This window comes from Elephantulus edwardii, unplaced genomic scaffold (assembly GCF_000299155.1).
Source record: "Elephantulus edwardii isolate Elephantulus edwardi_28Jun2011 unplaced genomic scaffold, EleEdw1.0 scaffold00090, whole genome shotgun sequence".
NCBI classification, from domain to species: domain Eukaryota; kingdom Metazoa; phylum Chordata; class Mammalia; order Macroscelidea; family Macroscelididae; genus Elephantulus; species Elephantulus edwardii.
The window spans coordinates 7147464-7167295 of record NW_006399840.1 but is presented as its reverse complement, the minus strand read 5'-3'; the positions used below and the strand labels follow the sequence as shown (position 1 = coordinate 7167295).

The following is a 19832-nucleotide window of genomic DNA, read 5'->3' as shown; positions in this document are numbered from 1 at the left end:
CTTGACAGTACATAACAACACAATCAGAGTAATAACAATAATGGCGAAAAATGGGATATCTTAACAGAGTACTGTCCTCTGAAGTCTCAGTGGTTCATAGATTACTTGTTACTGTCTCTTTAAAAATTATCCATGTATAATAAGTCTCTAGCTCCCAAGCCCTCTTCATGCCAGAATGTGAACCTACACCCTGTGGTAAAAAGCTGAGCTGCAATCCCGAAAGCACACAGTTCGAATCCACCAGCTTCTCCTTAGGAGAAGGATGGGCAGTTTCCTACTATGGGATTTATTGCCTCTGAAAATCCACTTGCGATTCAGCTGTGGATTGGTTCCTACTAGGCAGCACACACCACCACCACCATAGGTCTATTCTATTAACAACACCAGTAGCAATATTATTGTACTGCTCAATAATATAATGTTCAACGTAGTTCAACATAATAAACCAAAAAGGGACTCAAATCAACATTCAGAAGGCTGGTAAGAGCATGAAAGAAGGAAATGTGGAAAATGGGAACCCAGCCTGGAAAGAGACTGGTTACATTGAGATGCTGGGCAGCTAATATTGAAAAAGAAAATGACTATAAAATGTTTCTGTGGAAAACTAGTATGCCCTATAAACTCTTACATGACAATAATACAAAGTTTAAAAATAAATAAAAAGAAAAACAGACATTAAACAATCAGTAAAAGAATTAAAAAAAGGTGTGCACAGAAGATGGCTCTGTGAATTTATATCTATATTATTTTTCTACTTTGGGGAAAGTCAAAGACAAGAATAATTGTATTAATTATTAAAAAGACAATACAAAATTCTCCAGCATCTTTCAGTACCAAGTACAAAGTGAATTCTCCTATAATACGAGTGTTTCAAAAACACATTTACTTCAAGGTAAGAATGTGTGAGTGTATACGCTTAATTAGGTCATATAAAATGGAAAGGGACCAATATGTGTTACCAAAAACTACCTAGCTAGCATGCTTAGCACTCCTGAAAGGCTACCTGCCCCTGTCCCAGCTTTCCCTTTCCCACGTAGCACTTCTTCATTGACAAGATTCACAACACTAAAATGGAGACTTCAGTGCAGGGAGGAAAGATATCATTCTCTTTTTGCAAGAAGTAGATAAATTAGTTAACACCTTTTCTACCTTAAGGTGTAATTGGATTCAGAAAAAGGCTAACTTAAAGCAGGTCCAACCAGGTCTGACATAGAAAATCCTCACAGGGTAACAAGAATCAGTTTGGTTTGTTCGCTGTCATTTCTCATTATAATCTTTGTCATGAGAATGGATTCATGTTGTGCCATTTTCTGTTCTTGTTACAATCTTTGTCACATGAATAAGATATCAGGATGTTAATGCCTGGCATACAGTATGCTGTGTGTGATGATATTGTACAGACTACGCTGACCTTTGCAATATAATGTATTCTGATTGGTTGTTCATTTCACTTCTTTCCTACAAGTTAATAAGGCTGTAAAAAGAAGAGAACTGAAATGGCCAGCCAGTCAAATTATAGAATATTGAAAAGGTCAGAGCTGTACAGCACAAAGGAAAAAAAATTATGGAATATATGGTGCATTAAAATTCTTGTGACAATGATTATAACAAGAATGGGAAAGGATATCCATTTATGTTATTTCAATATAGAGAGCCCTACTGGGTGGTATTCCCGAGACAGTGATCATTTACACATCCCCAAGTCACACACATGAAATCATCTATTGACAATGGTATTTTATTTTTTTTTATGAAGTAACACAGAAAGTGTCTTATGAAATTGAAAATGTTAATATTTTCGTAGGACTTTATATTGGAAGCTGTAAGTTCTTCACATGCAAAATTTGCTGGTTGTTTTGGTTGTCTAAGACAATGATCCACTAAATATCTATTCAAAATAAAGTCAAAAATATTGCTGAATAAATTAGCGTCCTTGAAGACCCTTTGGAGTATGGATGACCCTAAAACAGCAACTAGTTTATTAAGCCTTTTTTGCTTTTTCTGAATAATACTGATGAATATACAGAGAATTCTACCTCTGATTCCTCAGTGAAAGAGAATGAGAAACAGAAGCAGGATAAAAGAATGATTAATTCTTCAATTAGAAAATCCAGAAGCTAATTTTTCACCCAGACTTATAATAATGATCATTTTAAAATACTTTAATTGTGTATTTTTTAAATTTCTTAAAGAGAAATTGTATTCTACTTTCTAGTTTTGTGTTCCCTTAAAATAGGTCAGTTGTTGTAGTTCTGTACCTTAGAGTTGGAATCGACCCATAGCTGACTCCCTAGTAGGTTTGCAGAGGCAGTTAATCAATCTCACAGGAGAAGATTGCCCATCTTTCTCCTGTGGAGCAGCTGGTGGCCTCAAACCATGTACTATTGGGATTGCAACACAGCTTTTTGACACTTCTATAGATGACTGCGTCAATATTTTACAATAGGCATCATTAATAACAATAGCCAAAGAGATCTAATTATGTGGGCAAACAGAGGAAAAGAATTTTGATCACTACTTTAAGACCAACATGAAGATGAAAGAAATAGTTACTATATTAATAGTTTTCAAGTATCAGCATCTTTATAAATATCATCTGATTCTTGGGCCTGCTCTCTGATATTTTTCCATTTAGGAGGTCTGGGGACAAACACAGGCATGGACATTTTGGTGGTGATTTTTGATGGAATGCTGATAGAGACCACCCCGCTGACTGCAACCCCCAGTAGTTTAAAGTGTGATGGCTCAAACCATAGGGTGTAGATGAGAGGAATCCAACTTTAAACTCACAGTCTGGGTTGAGGGTGAGGGACACCATTGTTCCAGAACACAGACACCCAAAAAAGGCCTGCTCCATCCACTTATACTCACAAATAGGGTCAGACCTGAAGTAGGCCAGACAGAATGGTCACCTGTGATAGGAAATGCTTATCGCTTTACCATTTTCTGGCTTGATTCTTGAGGCTGAACCAATGAGGCTGGATTTTCCAGTCCATTGAAAACAAAGTTGATGCAGTGAAAGGTGATCAAGCAGAACATTCTTAAGAGGAGGAAATCTGGGGACTTGCATTCTAAGAACTGATTCCAAATTTTTTAGAAGCCTAGTTGATAAAGTTTAAAAAGAAGGAAAGGCAATGAAGGGAAGAGCAGACTCTATGCATCCTACTTCCGTTTTGAATGTGGGGATTCCTGAGCTCCACTGAAGTTTGAGGTACTGTCAGCTGCCCTAGGTCTGTGAGTTGAACGGGGTTGGTGGGGGTGAGGGAACATTAGCCTCACTCAGCTGCGGGGCTCCTGGAGATGTACAAGTTCTTTTTCAAACTGAAGAAAATGGTTATGTAATTGCATACTTCTCATAATTATTGAGTAATTACATACTTCTTATAATTACTGAGTAATCATTGTTCTATAACTGGAACTTAATGTTACAACTAATTGTATAATTACCATGTATTAATGTTGTTATCTGGGAAACTTAGACTAAAGTGGTGCTTAATATATTTCCTCCTGCCACGCCATTATCAAAGCTAGCAACGGTGTTTGTTTTCCAGCTGAAATTTGTTTCAAAAACAAATAAAATGCGCTAATGGGAGTCTTTGCCAGTATCATAATCATAGCTGCTTACTTTATCTTGTATTTTCACTTGATATTATATTTTGAATTTTTAAAATTGTGGGGAGTTTTTGTTTATTTTTACAATTTCCATTAGTGATTTCTTTTTTCCTGTTTGATAAGAAGTGCTCCTTTATACCGCTTCTAAGATAATTGAGGATCTGCCTGAATCTCTCTAGGGTATACAGACCTTTGTGCAATTGGCCAGGCAAGTGACACTAGTAGAACTGAAAATGCCCCAAGGAGTTAGACATCATGAGGACTTGAGGAGTTCTTTAGATACTGAGAATTTGTATTTAGACTACGGTTAGAAAAGACATCATGAAAGCATTTTTCTTTTACTTTTCAAAGAGAAGAGCACATTGTGGGTTTGGAGGTTGGGCAGGGAGAAAAGTGCAACAATGAATGGAAATCCAAAGTGTCTGTAAACTTTCACTAAAATTAATTTAAAAAATGACAAATGGATAAGGGGAAAAAAGAAAAGACATCTTTTAAACTTAGGCAGATTTCTTGAGTGTAAGAACTTTATTTCGTATTCCTTTTGCACATAAGGTCAACACACAGCTATGTGTCCTCAGTGGAAGCTAATCATCTTTGGTTAAATCAAGTTCCCGCTAAGTGCCCATCAACAAATGAATGGATAGAAAAGCCGTGGTATAGTCACACAATGGTTTACTATGCTGCATTGAAAAACAAGGAACTCATGCAATATTATTCAGAATGGGTGACCCTCAAGGACATTATGCTGAGTGAAAGATCTCAATCACAAAAGGACAAATATTGCATGGTGCCACTGTTGTAAGCAGGACTGACCTCGGGGTTGGGAGGAGACTGAGAAGGATGGGTTCAATAATGTATACTCCATTGAAACAGATGAGGGAGAAAACTGTTTAAGAGGGAAAATTATTAGGTATTTTTGTCATGACAGGAGTCCAGAGTGAAGGCTGTATAGCGGAGTGGATCTCAGGGGAGGGATTGTAAAACAATGAAAGAATTTTACTTTTGCAAGAGGGTAGTGTACTGGGGAGGAGGCTTGGAAGGGGAGAAAAGTGCAATAATGAATGAATTGAAATCCAAAGTCTCTGTAAATTTTCACTGACATTAATAGAAAATTTTGAAAAAGAACATATAAGAGTCAGTATTTCCATAATCTGGAAATATCTTTTAATTGTGAAGTTATCAAAGCTATCTTTTGCACAGTGAAGTTATCAAAGACTGATTTTTTTCATCCCACACTTCTTGCTGTGAATGCTGCTGTTAAGAGAATTAGAGTCGACTTTTACTCATGTTGTTGTTGTTGTTAAGTGTTGTCTAGTCGCTGGAGACTCATAGGGACCTATGAAGCAGAGTCCTCGACACTTGGGTGCCTTTCATCCGCTCTCCAGGTTCATAGGGTTTCCAGAGGCAAACTATTATGGAAGTGAATGCCACTCCTCCTTCCAACTATTACTCTTAGGGGCCATATAAACAATGGATCTGAACCCTGTCCTATCCTCTGCCATCTCTGACACACTTGAGCAAATATTTACAATCACTGTGTCAATCCATCTCATTGAAGATCTTCCGCTCATTTGCTTACTCTCTACCTTTTCAAACATGATGTCCTTTTCCAAAGACTGGTCCCTTCTAACAACCTGCCCAAAGTAGAACAGCCCTACTGAGTTCTCAAGGCTGTCTTTTACTGAAGCTGGTAGATTTGGGCCGTAGAGCTGTGTTTAACAGCTAAGTACATTAATCACTCTAACGCATTGAAATAATTCATTAAGCTATCTTTATCAAGTCATACAAACAAAAATGAATAGAAATTTTTCTCCTTATTTTTCAGTTCACAATTACCATTATTCCCATTTCTAGAAATAAATCACCACTTTGCATGTGAGATTTCTTACTGCCAATGTGAAGTCCAGAGTTATAAATCCTTTTGTGGATATAGAGATTTTGTTTTTTAAGTACAGGAACTATACCTATGTATTTTGCTGAAATAGAGTTCAGCTATTCCTCCATCTCAGAATTATGTATTTTTTTCAAAATACATGGTTATTTTCATTTTATTTCTCTGACCCACATACCTTTACAATTGCCATGTGATAATAAGCTATCAGATGCTTTTTTCGCATTATTTGATCTTGATTAACTCCAGAGTTTGACATACAACCCAATGGGGCAACGGGGTGGTGGTAGAGGATGGGTTTAGTGTTTTCTTGATACAAATGTTAGAATTTTTACCAAGAAGACATTTTTGTTGGGTGAAGCAGAACGTTAAAAGCAGTAATTGTTACTGAGAAAAATGAAGGACAGGTTGTGTAATTCTTACCACTTGCTAGTTCTAGAAGCTTATTAGTTAAATTTGTCAGTTTGAGGACTAGGGTGCATCTGATTCAGGCCATGGTCTTCCTGATCACTTGCTATGCATCTGTGAGCTGGACAATAACTAGAGATGACAGAATTGATACCTTTGAGTTGTGGTGTTGGAGAAGTACACTGACCATCCCATGGACCAACAAAAGAACAAACAAATACGTCTTGGTGATAGTGCAGCCAGGGTGCTTTTTGGAGGCAAGGATAACAAAGCTTCACCTAACATGCTTTGAGTGTGTTGCTAGGAAGAGCTATTTTTTTGAAGAGGGACATGATGCTGGGAAGGGTGAAGGGTTGCCAAAGGAGAAGAAGACCCTCAACCACGTGGATTATCACAGCAACTGCCACAATGGGCTTTAGTGTGTCAGGAAGTGTGAGGATGACGCAGGACAGGACTAGGTTCAGATCTTTTGTTCATAGGGCCATACTCGACTCGACAGCACCTTCCAACAATAACATTAGTTAAATAGATAATAATAATAAAAATAACAATATTCTTTCCAGTGGCTGATTTTAAGCAGCTATTTCGTGCTGAGTATTATCAATAAAAGGAGCCCTGGTGGGTTAGTGCATGGTATGTTGAGCTGCTAACCAAAGAATGGGCCATTCAAATTCACCAAACCCTCCAGCCAATTACCCATCACAAATCAAGGCTTTGGAAACCTGATGGAGGGATGCTATGGAGCTGACTTAAATTAATGGCAGTGTGCTTGAGATTTTATTATAAACAAACAATCTCATTTAATCATCTCTATAAAATCTGCATATTGTCATTTTCAGTTAGCATTCATAGAACCCAAAGTTCAATAACGCTAAGCAACTTTGTGAGGTGCAGGCCGTTAAAAAACAGCTAGAAGAAATTCAAACACACTGTCAAGAAAATCTATGTACTTTTTTTGGTACTATAAACTGTTACTAACCCTTGTTAAAAGAATATTTTTAAGTGCTGGAACTAATAAATAGTGTTTACTGTTCAATGCAATATCATTTTCAATGTGTGGTCATCATTTACTTTTTTAAACATTTAATCAATGAAGATTCCATCAGTATCTGGTGATATTGAAAATATATACTTGTTTTTTCTCCTTAAAGTCCAATAGCATGCATTTTTTTTTTATTGGTTTACCTATCTTTGCAGAATTCCTTGTGAAGATATTTCAACATACATTTAATTAAACAGATTTTGGTAAAGGAATAAAACTCTTTGAAATAAATTTTTGTATTTTTAATGGTCTTTTTTTATATACTTCAAAAGTAATTAGAGACAATGACTAAAATTTTACTGAAATTAAAAATGCGTGAATTTTTCAGGAAAACATCTAACATTATAATGGTGTGTCATGATATAATTTTAAAAGGCATTTGTGTTTGATTTTTTTTGGTTGGTTTGTTTTTTTTCCCTTTCTTATATAACCCTGATTTTTAACTCCTATTAACCTATACTGGAAGACAGGGAGCTAAATGGTGTGATCCCCAGGAGTGTTTTCACACTGGCTAGGCATTTTGAGGAAACTCTGGTGGTCTAGAGGGTAAGGAGATACTCTGCCAATTCAAAGGCAAGTGGTTTAAATTCACCAGATGGTCCTTGAGAGAAAGATAGGTAGTCTCATCTCATGAAATTTACAGTATCTGAAAACTCACTGAAGGGTAAGTTCCAAACTATGGAATGGTTCCAACTCCATGGCAATGAAGGTAGCCTCTTGTGAGGTTTTTTGAAAGCCATTTGAGATTTGAATACACATTTGCTGAATCTTTGGAACGTGATACTGACACTGGGGTGAAGACGTATTGAGTCTTTTATGTAGTGAGGCCAAGCCTGCATTTTCCCATGGTGTTAATAAATCTTGTTCAACATGAATCTCTTCTACCTCCCAACCATGATTGTTCTTTGGATATTTCAGCCGATTCTGATCAAGAGATCTTTGAAAAGAAATAACTCACCCTCAAGCAAAATGAGCAGAAAATATGTTAATTACTGATTCCTTAATTACCTGACAGTTAAAGCCAATAATATTATTCATATCTGTGCTTGTTGTTGCATAGCATTGAGTCAGAACCAACTCACAGCTAACCCTCCAGCCGGTTTTCAGAGGCAGTAAATCTCACTGGAGAAAGTTGCTCCATTTTCTCCCACAGGGCAACTGGTGGATTAGAATCACATGCTTTGGGGTTGACTCTGTGCCACTGAACCACCAGAGTTCCCTTTCTTTATATCTAGAACCCTTTATTCAAGGAAAAGTTTTAATCTCTGCAGTAGCACAGTAAAAAAAAAATACAAGGACTAAAAAACCCTCAAAAAATAAAAAATAACTAAGTAATCAATTTGTGGGTTTGTGCAAATTGACAATTTCTCATAGGACATGTGCATGGAACTAATTGGGTTTTTTTTTTCATGCTACTTTTGAATATCTGCCCAGTTTTATTAATTATAATTATTGACAAATAGAAAATGTAATTTTAATCCAGTTAACATTTTAGTTACTAGAGAGTTAGATAAAAGTATGTACACTGATGGAAGATCATGAAATAGCTCTTGATGTGGTGATATTACAGTTACCTAGAACCACCAGAAATGTGGTCTTTGTATTAGCCGTACAATTTCCCAGCATGAGGCCACCGGAGGGCCCAGGAATATAGTATGATTCTTGTAAATCAACACTAATTTTAATCACCCTCTTCCCCCCCCGCCCTTTAATTAACAGGTGAAAACTACACCCTTCTGAATGGCACACAAATTGTCCACAGCAGTGAAAGGACCAACCTTTGGGTGCCCATCAGTGGACTGATTCCTTTTACTAACTATACCGTACAAGTAAATGCTTCAAATAGCCAAGGCAGCTTGATAAGCGACCCTGTAATCATTGCAATGCCTCCAGGAGGTAAGCCTAGGAAAAATATTGTCTTCTACAGCTTTATCAATGCCCTAGAACTAAGTCTCTGTGGAACACCTTTGTTTATTGTTAGCATATTTTTTATACCTTAAAAACTCAATTTTATTTCTGATTACTTTGTTGTTGCTACTTGTTTTATTGAAACTCTTTTATCAAAACACTTATAGTGATAGTCTTTTATTGTTTTATTGGAGATGCTTTTCTATTTTATTGTGTCTGTGTTAATGTATTTTATATACATATATAAATATCTTCTGTATATTATAAAGTTTGTGAGATGGAGTTTTTTGTTTGTTTTAAGGCTTCATTTCAAAAGTTCTTTTCAAAGTTAGCTTGAGTTTTCATCTGCAGTTGTTCTCTTTCTTGGTTTGTTGACGATCAAGCTTAGATGTACATATAGCCTTAGCATTTGGCAATAATAAAGAGAGTGGGCAGATAATATATAAAATGGAAATCTTATTTTATTCACCAGAAAGACATCTCTAAGTTACATGTCCTCATGATTACAGTTCAGCAATATCACTAGTGTATGTAAAATGTGATGCAGCCTTAATTTTTTTCTTTTTAATATTTCTGTGAAGAAAACGACAATGTATTCAAATTACCATTATTTTCATCTGCAATCAACTACCCTCTAGCTTCAATTATTTGTGGAAAGTAATTACCAAGTAGAAAACTGCCTCTCAGGTTGCTATGGCAGTTGAGTAGAAAACATCCCTCAAAATAACAACAAGAGTCTGATTCTCCACTGAGGGTTTAGAAATGTATGTGTTCAAAAAACACCACAGGAAATGTTTGCCTATCTTGCAACTTCTGACACCAGTATGATATAGACTAAGGCATGTTCTTAGCAGTCATCAGTGTTATAGACACCCATATTCATTCTCTCTCTCTCTCTCAGCATTGGGGGAAAACAGGGTTGCTCTCAACTTTGTATGAAATACTCCCCTAAAAAGAAAATATAAGAAGCTGTGCTGCAATCCCAAAGGCACACAGTTCAAATTCATCAACTGCTCTATAAAAGAAAGAATGAAGACTATCTCCTCCTGAACAATTTACTGCCTCTGAAAACTTGCTGGAGGGTCAGCTATGTATGAGTTCAGACTCGATGGCAAACAACAACATATTGTCCAAACTATTAGCTATTATCTGTATTTTATTATATTATGAGAATTAATGAATGAGTACTTACTTTAAAGCATCTGAAATGCTAATAAAAGAATTTATGTTATTTAAGAGAAAAAAATACTAGACAGTCTTTTAAGCCGATTCACTCATGGAGTGTCATATCTTATGACCAATAAAAAGTAAAAGGACTTGAAGTTAGGCAAGAACTTATTTAAGAATAAAATGGGAAAATAAAATATGCATAAATATTCACCACCCTACACACATACATCAAGAAGGAAAGTTGGTTGCTTAGTTCCTGCATGGTGCAAATGGTTAAATGCTCAGCTGCTAACCAAAAGATTAAGATTGATGGTTTCGAATACACCCAGAGATACCCTAGAGAAACAGCCTGATGATTTGCTTCTGAAAAAATCAGCCCTTGTGGAGCACAATTCTCATGCACATGTATTCACTGTGAAACAGATCGGCCAATTGGCTGAGTTTAGATGGCTAGATAGACACACCCACACAACAGACAGAGTTCAAAAGTAGTATACACTGTTATTTCTTCAGTAGAAGCTCTGGCATTATAAAAACAGGAAACGGCTAGGATCTTGGTGTATAGTGGTATAGCCAAACTGAGCTAAATTTCTTCATTTCATCTGCAGGAGGTAGATGCTTAGGTGTAGTGTCGTACTAAGGCCACTCAGGTACACGCTCTCTGGACTTAATGCACTCATGCATTTACGTATGCAGAAATCCAGAATTTGGGAGACAACATGTTACCAAAAGAGGGAGCAAAATGTCTTCAAAGAAAGGCAGTAATTTGCCCAAGTTTATTACAGCCATTAGGACATACTTTCTTTCATCATTAGATTGTTGTTGATTACAATTAGGAAACTTATAGCTTTGAAATTATCTTTTTTATGACCTTGTGGCAGTTTAAAGGTGATACCTCATTGATTAAATAGGCTTTAGTTCATGCTTCTTTTTACTTAATGATCTGAAAACATATTATCCTGATTTACACATAAAATCATGCTGGAAAGCATGTGGCATTTACTATAATATGTGTGTTTAAGTAGAATTAAATTAGTACTGAGAGTTATTAAAGAAATCTTCCATGCCTTTGTCCAGTGAACTGTGTTTCATTCGGAAATGAATAATAAATGAACCAGTGTACAAAAGCAACCCAACTTATGGGCTGACTTGGTTCTATATGCTATTTACTTTTCCATTATATTTGGATTGTTATCATTATTGCCATTTCTTTGATTTCAATATTAGATCTCTGTTATAGCAATGTTGAATTCCTAGCAATCTCTTTCAGTACTGGATTATGCAAGTTTCCTGTTGATAATATCCCCTGCTGTTTTCTTCTCAGTGCGTTTAGAAAATGTACTAGCAAGGTTTAGGCCAAACGGAAATGCTACTTTTTTTTTCTTTATTAAATGTTTGCTCTATCAAATGTACTGTGGGAACTGCCTCCCCTTTCATTCTTTGATCTGGTAAATTCCTACTCAGTTTTTAAGTTTGGACTTAAAGCCATACATCAGAAAGTCATGTCTTAGCAATGAGGGCAGAGATAGGACTTTCCCATATCCCAGAGCACAATCATATTATATTGAAATTGCCTGTCTAATCTGTCACTATCACTGGTTATAAGATCCTCACAGCAAGGATGTTTTCTTATTTGTATTTGTATTTTTGATTCTCTGAAAAAAACCTGACATAGAGTTGCTGTTGTCTGTATCTAAGTACCAACCACTAAGTGCCACTGAGCTGTTTTCATAGTGACCTCTGTGACAGAGCAGAGCTGCCTAATGAGCTTTCCTTAAGTTTTATTTTTTTATAAATGTTTTATTATGGTTTGGGCACACCACTTTCACACTCAACAGTTTATGCATCTTTTTTTATAACATTAGTTTGGAGATTGTACTCTTTATAAGAGCAGATCATTGCATCTTTCTCCCTCCGAGCTACTGAGTAGACTTGAACTGCTCACCTTTTAGTTACTTTTTGAGGCCTTAACTCTTTGAGCCACCAGGGAAAGCGCAATATAAAATTTTGGTGAATAAAGCAGTACCTAAATCAATCAAAATTCTAACTTCTTGCTGCCAAGTCACAACTGACCCATAGTAGACCATCTATTAGGTTTTCAGAGGCTGTAAATTCCATGGGAAAAAATTGCATGTCTTCCTCCCTCACAGCAGTGATTGGATTCAAACCACCTTTCTTTGCATTGGCAGCACAACACTTTACCTATTAGACCAAAAGAGCTCTTTTAAATCAATCAAGATACTTAAATATCTCGTTTTAAATTTTATTTGTAAGCTAGTCACGCCTCAGGCCTGCCCACGCTTAGTCCTCTATCTGCACATTCCTTATAATGTAGTCACCTGGGGAAAATGATACCTACTCTGTCAAGTGCTGCCCAAGGAATGGGTGCTGCGGTCCTACAAAAGCAGTCAGGAGTCCTCACAATAAGGGAGTAGGGAAAGCTGGAAGCCAAGAACCATCTCACATTGTGTCAACTCATCACCATGATTACTCTCACACTAGTCGCTTTTCTTAGGAGAGCATGGGATGAACAGACTTGACATGAGAATTTGGAAAGAGGAGGTAAGGAACATGGTGTAAAGAAAAATTCAAGACTCGAATGTTGAAATCCACCACTGGATCTCTTCACTGCGAGAGAGAGAAAGCCAGGCCTTTTCCTCTTACAAAGAGGTACTGCCTCAAAAACCACATGGAGGATTACTAAGAGTCACACTGACTCAACTAGAGTGGGGTAGTCTGTTTTTAATCATAATTCAGCTTTGCTGCTTCTTGTAGTTGCCATCAAAGAGATTCCAGAGTAGTTACCTTATTATCTTGATTTTAAAAATGAAAAAATACATAATAAACCTATATTATATTGGATATAGGTATAAACGGAGGCAAGATTATTTACTATTTTTTGGGGGGGTATAAAAATGGAAAACAACAAATCCATAATTGCACACATTTTCATTTTAAAGATATTGTTTGGTGAACTGATGAGAAGTTTGGAGTTTTGTTTCTTTTCTTTTTTCTAATTTATATGGGACATTTGTACCTAGATCTATATTCTCATAGGTTTGGGTTTTTTCCTACAGTGCTTTTATTTTGAGTTGTTTGTAACAACATATTGCTAATATTTAGCACTAAGATAGTTTTAGGAATGAAAACTATATTTAATCTGAGTTCTTGAATAGCATTATCCTGCAGGTTCAAGAGTTCTAGGAAAAGACTTAAAAAAATAAAAATGAAATCCAAATGTTAATCCATAAATTTGAAACTTTCCTGTGACCTCTACCCTTCCAAGGTCTGGAGTTACTAATGGGGTTAGGATTTCAACTCTTAATGGGGCTCAGTGCATTAGTGTTTTGTATGCACGGAACTTAGCATTCGGTTTAATAAGTGGTTGACATTGGTGATGTCCCTTAATTTGCTTAAATCTAATTGGCTCTTTTATCAGTCAAACCTGTATGGATTGGCAATTGATCAGAAAGGGTCAGCCATGACTCTGCATGTAGTTAAATGATGGAGCCACCAGTTAAAGCCACAGCTGCATGATAATAAGCAAAAGAAGAAGAACAAATGTGCTTAAGGGAAGAAGGCAAAGAAGCTTAGAAGTTTTGCAGGATCTTCAAGTTCAGAACAAAGGCATTATAGAGTATATAAATTTTAAATACATTGCATTTTGCCTCCAGACTTAAAGCTTTTTTTTTCCCGATGAACTGAAATCTTGTCTGAAACTGTCTTTGTTACATCAAAGAACTGCTCAGAAAGCGCAAAGAGACAGAAGAAGCATAAAAGGGCATAGTTTAAAATGATTAGTGACAAATTCCATACTGACGAGCTAGACGCAGATTTTTTATGAAAGTTTTATATTTTTTCCAAAATGAATAATTTTATTCTATTTATCTTTCTCTAAACTGCTCTATTGTAATAGAGGAAGTGACTGAGCCACCTTAGTTTGTGAATTTAATCCAGTTTCCCTATGACAGTAATTTGTCATTTAGAACCTCAAATTATAACCTATGAACTTCAAAAAGACTCCACTTCAGCAAAATGTGCCTTTTATAAAGGTATATTATTTTTTTAAAATACTGTAAGAGACAAATAAGTTTAAGTGGATTTCAAACGTCTTTTTAATTGTCTCTATGTTGTATATGATATTAAAAAATATATATATATGGAAATGGGTAAATCAGTTTGAAATCAAAACAGGCATATTAAAATATTAAAAGAGCACAGATTTTTGGAGTCCTGCAAATCTGTGTTTGAATCCACCTTTGTCACTCACTGGCCAAGGGCTTTTAGGAAACCCACAAATACAACAGAGCCTTGAGTTATGCATCCATTAAACAATCTGGAGGATAATTCCCATTTGATAAAATGTTTTGTATGATTAACTACCAAATGGCATAATGATTAACATTTGATACTTCCTAATTCCATTGTTCAATTTTTCCTACACACACACATACACCCCTCCCCCACTCACACACCCCTAAACAGAAAAGGCTATGAATATCAGTCTTTTGGACAGGTAGAAGAGAAGAGATTGATTTTTTGCACTGCCATATCCTTGTTCTGGAGGTCTGGTGGTTTAGTGGTAAGGAGCAGCACAGCCTACCTAGAGGTTCTCTGTTTGAATACACCTTATCAGAAAGATGGTAAGCTCCTTCTGTGTGATTTACAGCCTCTAAAAACTTGCTAAGGGGCCCAGTGTGAGTGAGTTCAGACTTGATGGTACATAACAACAACATACTTATTAGAGAGCTCTGGTGGCTTAGTAGTAAGGAGTTGCACTGCAAACCCAAAGCCACACAGTTCAAATCCACCAGCCACTACATGAAAGATGAAAAATCTCTTTACAGACACTGAAATCCTACTGGAGTATCAGCTTTGAGTAGGTTCCTATCGCTAGCTCTGGTGACTTAGTAGTGGCACCTCTATGTCAGCTTGAATCCACCATCAGATCTGTGGGAGAAAAATCGATCATCTCTTTCCACATGATTTATAGCCTCAGAACTCAATGGAGGTTCATCTATGAGTTGGTTCCAACTCCATAACAAAGAACGGGAGGGAGTGTGAGTAATATCCCTATTCCTTACTGCACTTGTCCTTAGAGTATAGCATTAGTAACTCTGCTTCCATTTTTTGTGTGTGTGTTTAAGATGATATCTAAAGAGGATAAAACAGACATGGGGACAAACGGGCATGAACATCTCTCTGAAAGGGCCATGGTGAGTGAGAATAACACAGTCCCTCACCACCTCATAACAGAAAGCAGATAAAGAGCCCATAGTCCTTCCCTTGTTGCCTCTAGAGTCCCATCAGAAGCAGGTTTATTTACTTGTTATTGACTCACAGACTCACAGTTATGATACCAAAAATGAAGTTTATTAGGGAAGTAAGTGGGGGAGGCAAAGAATATTTCACAATTCAAGTCCCGGCTTTAGCCCAACAGTTCCAAAGCACAATTCCTAGATAAGTTCAGGCTCCCGTTTCAGTTCAGCAGGCAAATACAAATCATCCAAAGAGGTTTGCCTCAGAGTAGTTATAACCAAGTCATACAGCAAGGTTTGCCCCAGAGCAGTTATAAGTCAGCTTCTTCTTCAAATATTCAGCAAAAACAGACAAACGTTTAACTGTTGCCAGCATTAATGCAAAAAGCCTCAGGTTACACCTTACCCAAGTTACGCCCAGTCTTTCCACCACAGGATCTTGTTTGCCACAGTCTTTCCACCACCAGGGTCTTGTTTTCACCAGTGCCTTGCCACCACGAGCCTTGCTCAGTTCAGGAAGCTCTCGTTCTCTCTGTCTCTCTCTCTCTGTCTCTCTCTCTGTCTCTCTCTCTGTCTCTCTCTCTCTCTCTCTCTCTCTGTCTCTCTCTGTTTTAGTCTAGTGACAGAGATGTTGGTAATCTGCAAGACCGTATAGATTTGTAAGACCATGTGTCTTCAGTTAAGGTAGGTGGAGACCAAAGGAAGCTCACGAATGCCTGAAAAAAAGCCAACTTTTAGGCTAACACCACAGATGATAAAGCAAGCAGAAAATGACTTTCCTTTCAAAATGGATTTAACATCTCCCTCCTTGACTTCTTTATCACAATTTACAAATTCTTTTCACCACAAACTTTCATTGGTCATTTTCAGATCACAATGCATGAATAAGCAGCATATTTTTCATGGATAGATAATTTCACATATCTATTGATATTTAATTTTTTAAAAAATTAGTTATATATATTTAAAAAATTTTGTTGGTTTGCATATACATTGTTTTCTCCATCTGCATTGCATTGTATACAATCATTCACTTTTATAGAATCATTTGTATATATTGTTTCATTCATGTGTTTTATTTTATACAACCATTTCTACACCTTGGGTTTTAGATAATTAATTATTACTGAGGAAGCCCCTGGATTTGATGGATTGACTCAGCGACTGGAGTAATGGGGGTAAATGTGTCTGAAATAATGAAATTGCTTCAAGATAGAGCAGGATTCGGAGCTATTGTACAGAGGGTTGCTATGAGTCGCAAACAACTCAATAGCACATAACCACAACAAAATGACTTCTAATATCCTGTACCATAAAGAACCCATCGTAACATACCTATTATTTTACATCTCTTCATCCCCTCTCCTTTTGAACTGCAATCTTGTTCTTATTTGTTAATTTAATAGCTAAAATTGATGAGCAACCCATTTTAAATACAATATTTATAAATATATGTTTTCATCTTTATCATCTGAATATTTTTTGATAAATACATTCATTCATAGCTTTATTAATGTTAACCAAAGTGAAAAATTTGAAATCATGAGGCAGTCATCAGAATGGAGCAAGAAACCCTGCATGATTTACACCAGGAATTTGTCCAATCTCCATACTTTTTCAACCTATATGCAGAACAGATTATTCAGGAGGCTGGGCTCTATGAGGAAAAGTGTGGCATCAGGATTGAAGGAAGATTCATCAACAATCTGTGTTATGCAGATGACACAACCCTGCTTGCTGAAATGGAAAAGGACCTGAAATGCTTACTGCACAATGTCAAGGACTCCAGCCTCCAATATGGATTGAGACTCAATATCAAGAAGACAAAGATTCTCACCACTAGGCCAATTGACAGCATCAGGATGGATGGTGAAGAGATTGGGATTGTTCACAGCTTTAGTTTGCTTGGCTCCACAGTCAACACTCTTGGCACCAGAAACCGGGAAATTAAAACAAGTCTGCTGTTAGGGACCTCTCTAAAGTACTGAAGAGCAATGATGTCATTCTGGAGACTAAGGTGCTCCTAATATAGGCCATGGTCTTTACAATAACTTGCTATGTGTCAGAGAGTTGGACAATGACTAGGAATGATAGAAGGAGAATTGATGCCTTTGAGCTGTGATGCTGGAGAACAGTATTGAGTGAGTATACCATGAACTGCTAAGAAAGTGAACAAATTAATTCTGGAGAGGGTTAAACCAGGCTGCTCCTTGGAGGCAAGGATTCTGGAGCTTCGTCTGACATACTTTGGGCTTGTTGCAAGGAGGAACTGGTCGTTGGAGAGAGACATCATATTTGGGAAGGTGGAAGGACAGCACAAGAGAGGAAGACCCTCTATGAGGTGATTGATTCAGTGACTGCGGTAATGGGGTAGGTGTGTGAGATTGACACAGGATAAGTCAGGGTTTAGGGCTATTGTACATAGGGTCGCTATGAGTCGCAGACAACTTGACTGCACATAACAACAACAACAACAACAACATACTAAATATGAATTCATTGAGCACACATTTTCCCAGTGCAGCACCTCTTTTAATTTTTTGACTGCTGTTACCACAGGTGTTGATAATGGATCTATGTAAAATGAAATCAATCACAATTAAAATATTTTCTACTTTGTCATGATGTTGTCTATTGGTATGTTGTAGTTGTTACGTGCCATCAAGTTGAGTATGACTCATAATGACCCTATGAACAAAAGATCTAAACTCAGTCCTGTCCTGTGCCAGCTTCAAATTCCTGATACACAAGAGCCCATTGCAGCAATCATCATGTCAGTCCACCTGATTGAGTCTTTCTCTCTTTCACCGATCCTCTACTCTTCCCAACATCATGTCCCTCTCCAAGGAATAGCACCTACTAGCAACATGTCCAAAGTATGTGAGGGCAAAGCCTCATCATTGTTGCCTCCAAAGAGCACTCCAGGTGCACCATTTCCAAGAAATGTATGTTTGTTCTCTTGGCAATCCAGGGGGTGTTCAGTGCTCTTCTCCAACACCACAGCTCAAAGGCATCAATTCTTTTCTGTCATACTTACTAACTTTCCAGGTCTCAGATGCATAGCTAGTAATCAGAAAGACCATGGCCTGAATCAGACACACCTTAGTCCTCAAATTGACATCACTACTCCTCAATACTTTGGAAAGGTCCCTAACTGCAGATTTTCCAGTGCAATGCATCTCTTTATTTCCTGACTGCTGGGTGTTAATTGTGGATCCAAGTAATAGGAAGCTTTTAACAGTTTCAATCTCCTCTCCATCTATCATGACACTGCCTATTGGTCCAGTGGTGAGAATCTTTGTTTTCTTGATATTGAGATACAATCCATTCTGAAGGATGGATACACTCCGTCCTTGATCTTCTGCAACAAGTTCTTCAAGTCCTCCTCACTTTCAGCAATTAAGAGTGTGTCATTTACATAATGCAGGTTATTGATGAATCTCCCTCCAATCTGATGACACATTCCTCTTCAAAGAATCCAGGTTTTTTATGTTTAGGTGTAATCCGTAATTAAGGCTGAATTATTTGCTCTTCTGCAGCAAACACTCCATCCAAGTCCTTATTTTCAGCAAGTAAGGTTATGTCATCTACATAACACAGGCTATGGAAGAGTCTTCCTCCAATCCTGATGATACATTCTTCTTCAGAGAGTACAGTTTCTTGAATGACTTGTTTAGCATACAGATTGCATAGGTATGGAGAAAGGATACAACCCTGATGCACAACTTTGTTAATTTTGAGCCATGCAGTGTTTCTTTGCTCCATTCAGACAGCAGCTCTTGGTCTAGATATGGGTTTCACATGAGCACAATTAAGTGTTTTAGGATTCCTATTCTTTTCAATTCTAATCATATGCTGTGAATAAAAAACTGAGGAAGAATAGTGTTGTACCCATAGTTAAAAAGACAGTTCTAGTTCTATTCTGATGCACAATATTGTGAGTGATAGAATATAATTCACATACATAGAAGGAATCCACTTGAATTTAAAAATCATCTTAAGAACAGGGTTGAAGCACTGAACATCAATGATCGTAGTTGTGGGATGCCATCTAGGATATTATCCATGCAGTGAGCAAAAGGTCATTACAAAGATAGAAGCAAAAGAAAAATCAAAATGGATGTTGAAAGAGACTGAAAATTTCAAAGGCAAACTCAAGAAGACTGCTTATAAAAGCAAAGATTTAAAATGAGAAGTACATACAGCTAGAATTGGTGATAAAAAGGAAAGACATCACTCAGCATTTCTCAAGTGAAAGAACTAAAACAAATTCAAGCCCTAAATTACAAAACTGAGAAATGCTATTGGGAAAAATACTGAATGATCCAGGAAACATCAAAAGAAGATGGAGAAAATACCCAGATCAGTATATCAAAAAGTATTGATTGATATGGAAATATTTCAATAAGTATCATATGATCAAGGACCAATGGAAGAAAAGGAAGAAGTTGAAGTTGCATTGACAGCATTGGATGGATGGATGGGTGGATGGATGGATGGATAGATGATGGATGATAGATAGATAGATAGATGATAGATAGAT

General features: G+C 36.9%; 1 protein-coding gene across 1 annotated transcript in view; it reads left to right on the top strand.

The window, feature by feature from the left end:
- USH2A (Usher syndrome 2A (autosomal recessive, mild)) overlaps nt 1-19832 on the top strand; it is a 1454174-nt gene that overhangs the window by 925888 nt on the left and 508454 nt on the right. The window contains exon 38 of the mRNA XM_006890571.1: nt 8673-8849. Within this exon, the coding sequence (XP_006890633.1) occupies nt 8673-8849 (177 nt within the window). The remainder of the gene's footprint in view (nt 1-8672; nt 8850-19832) is intronic.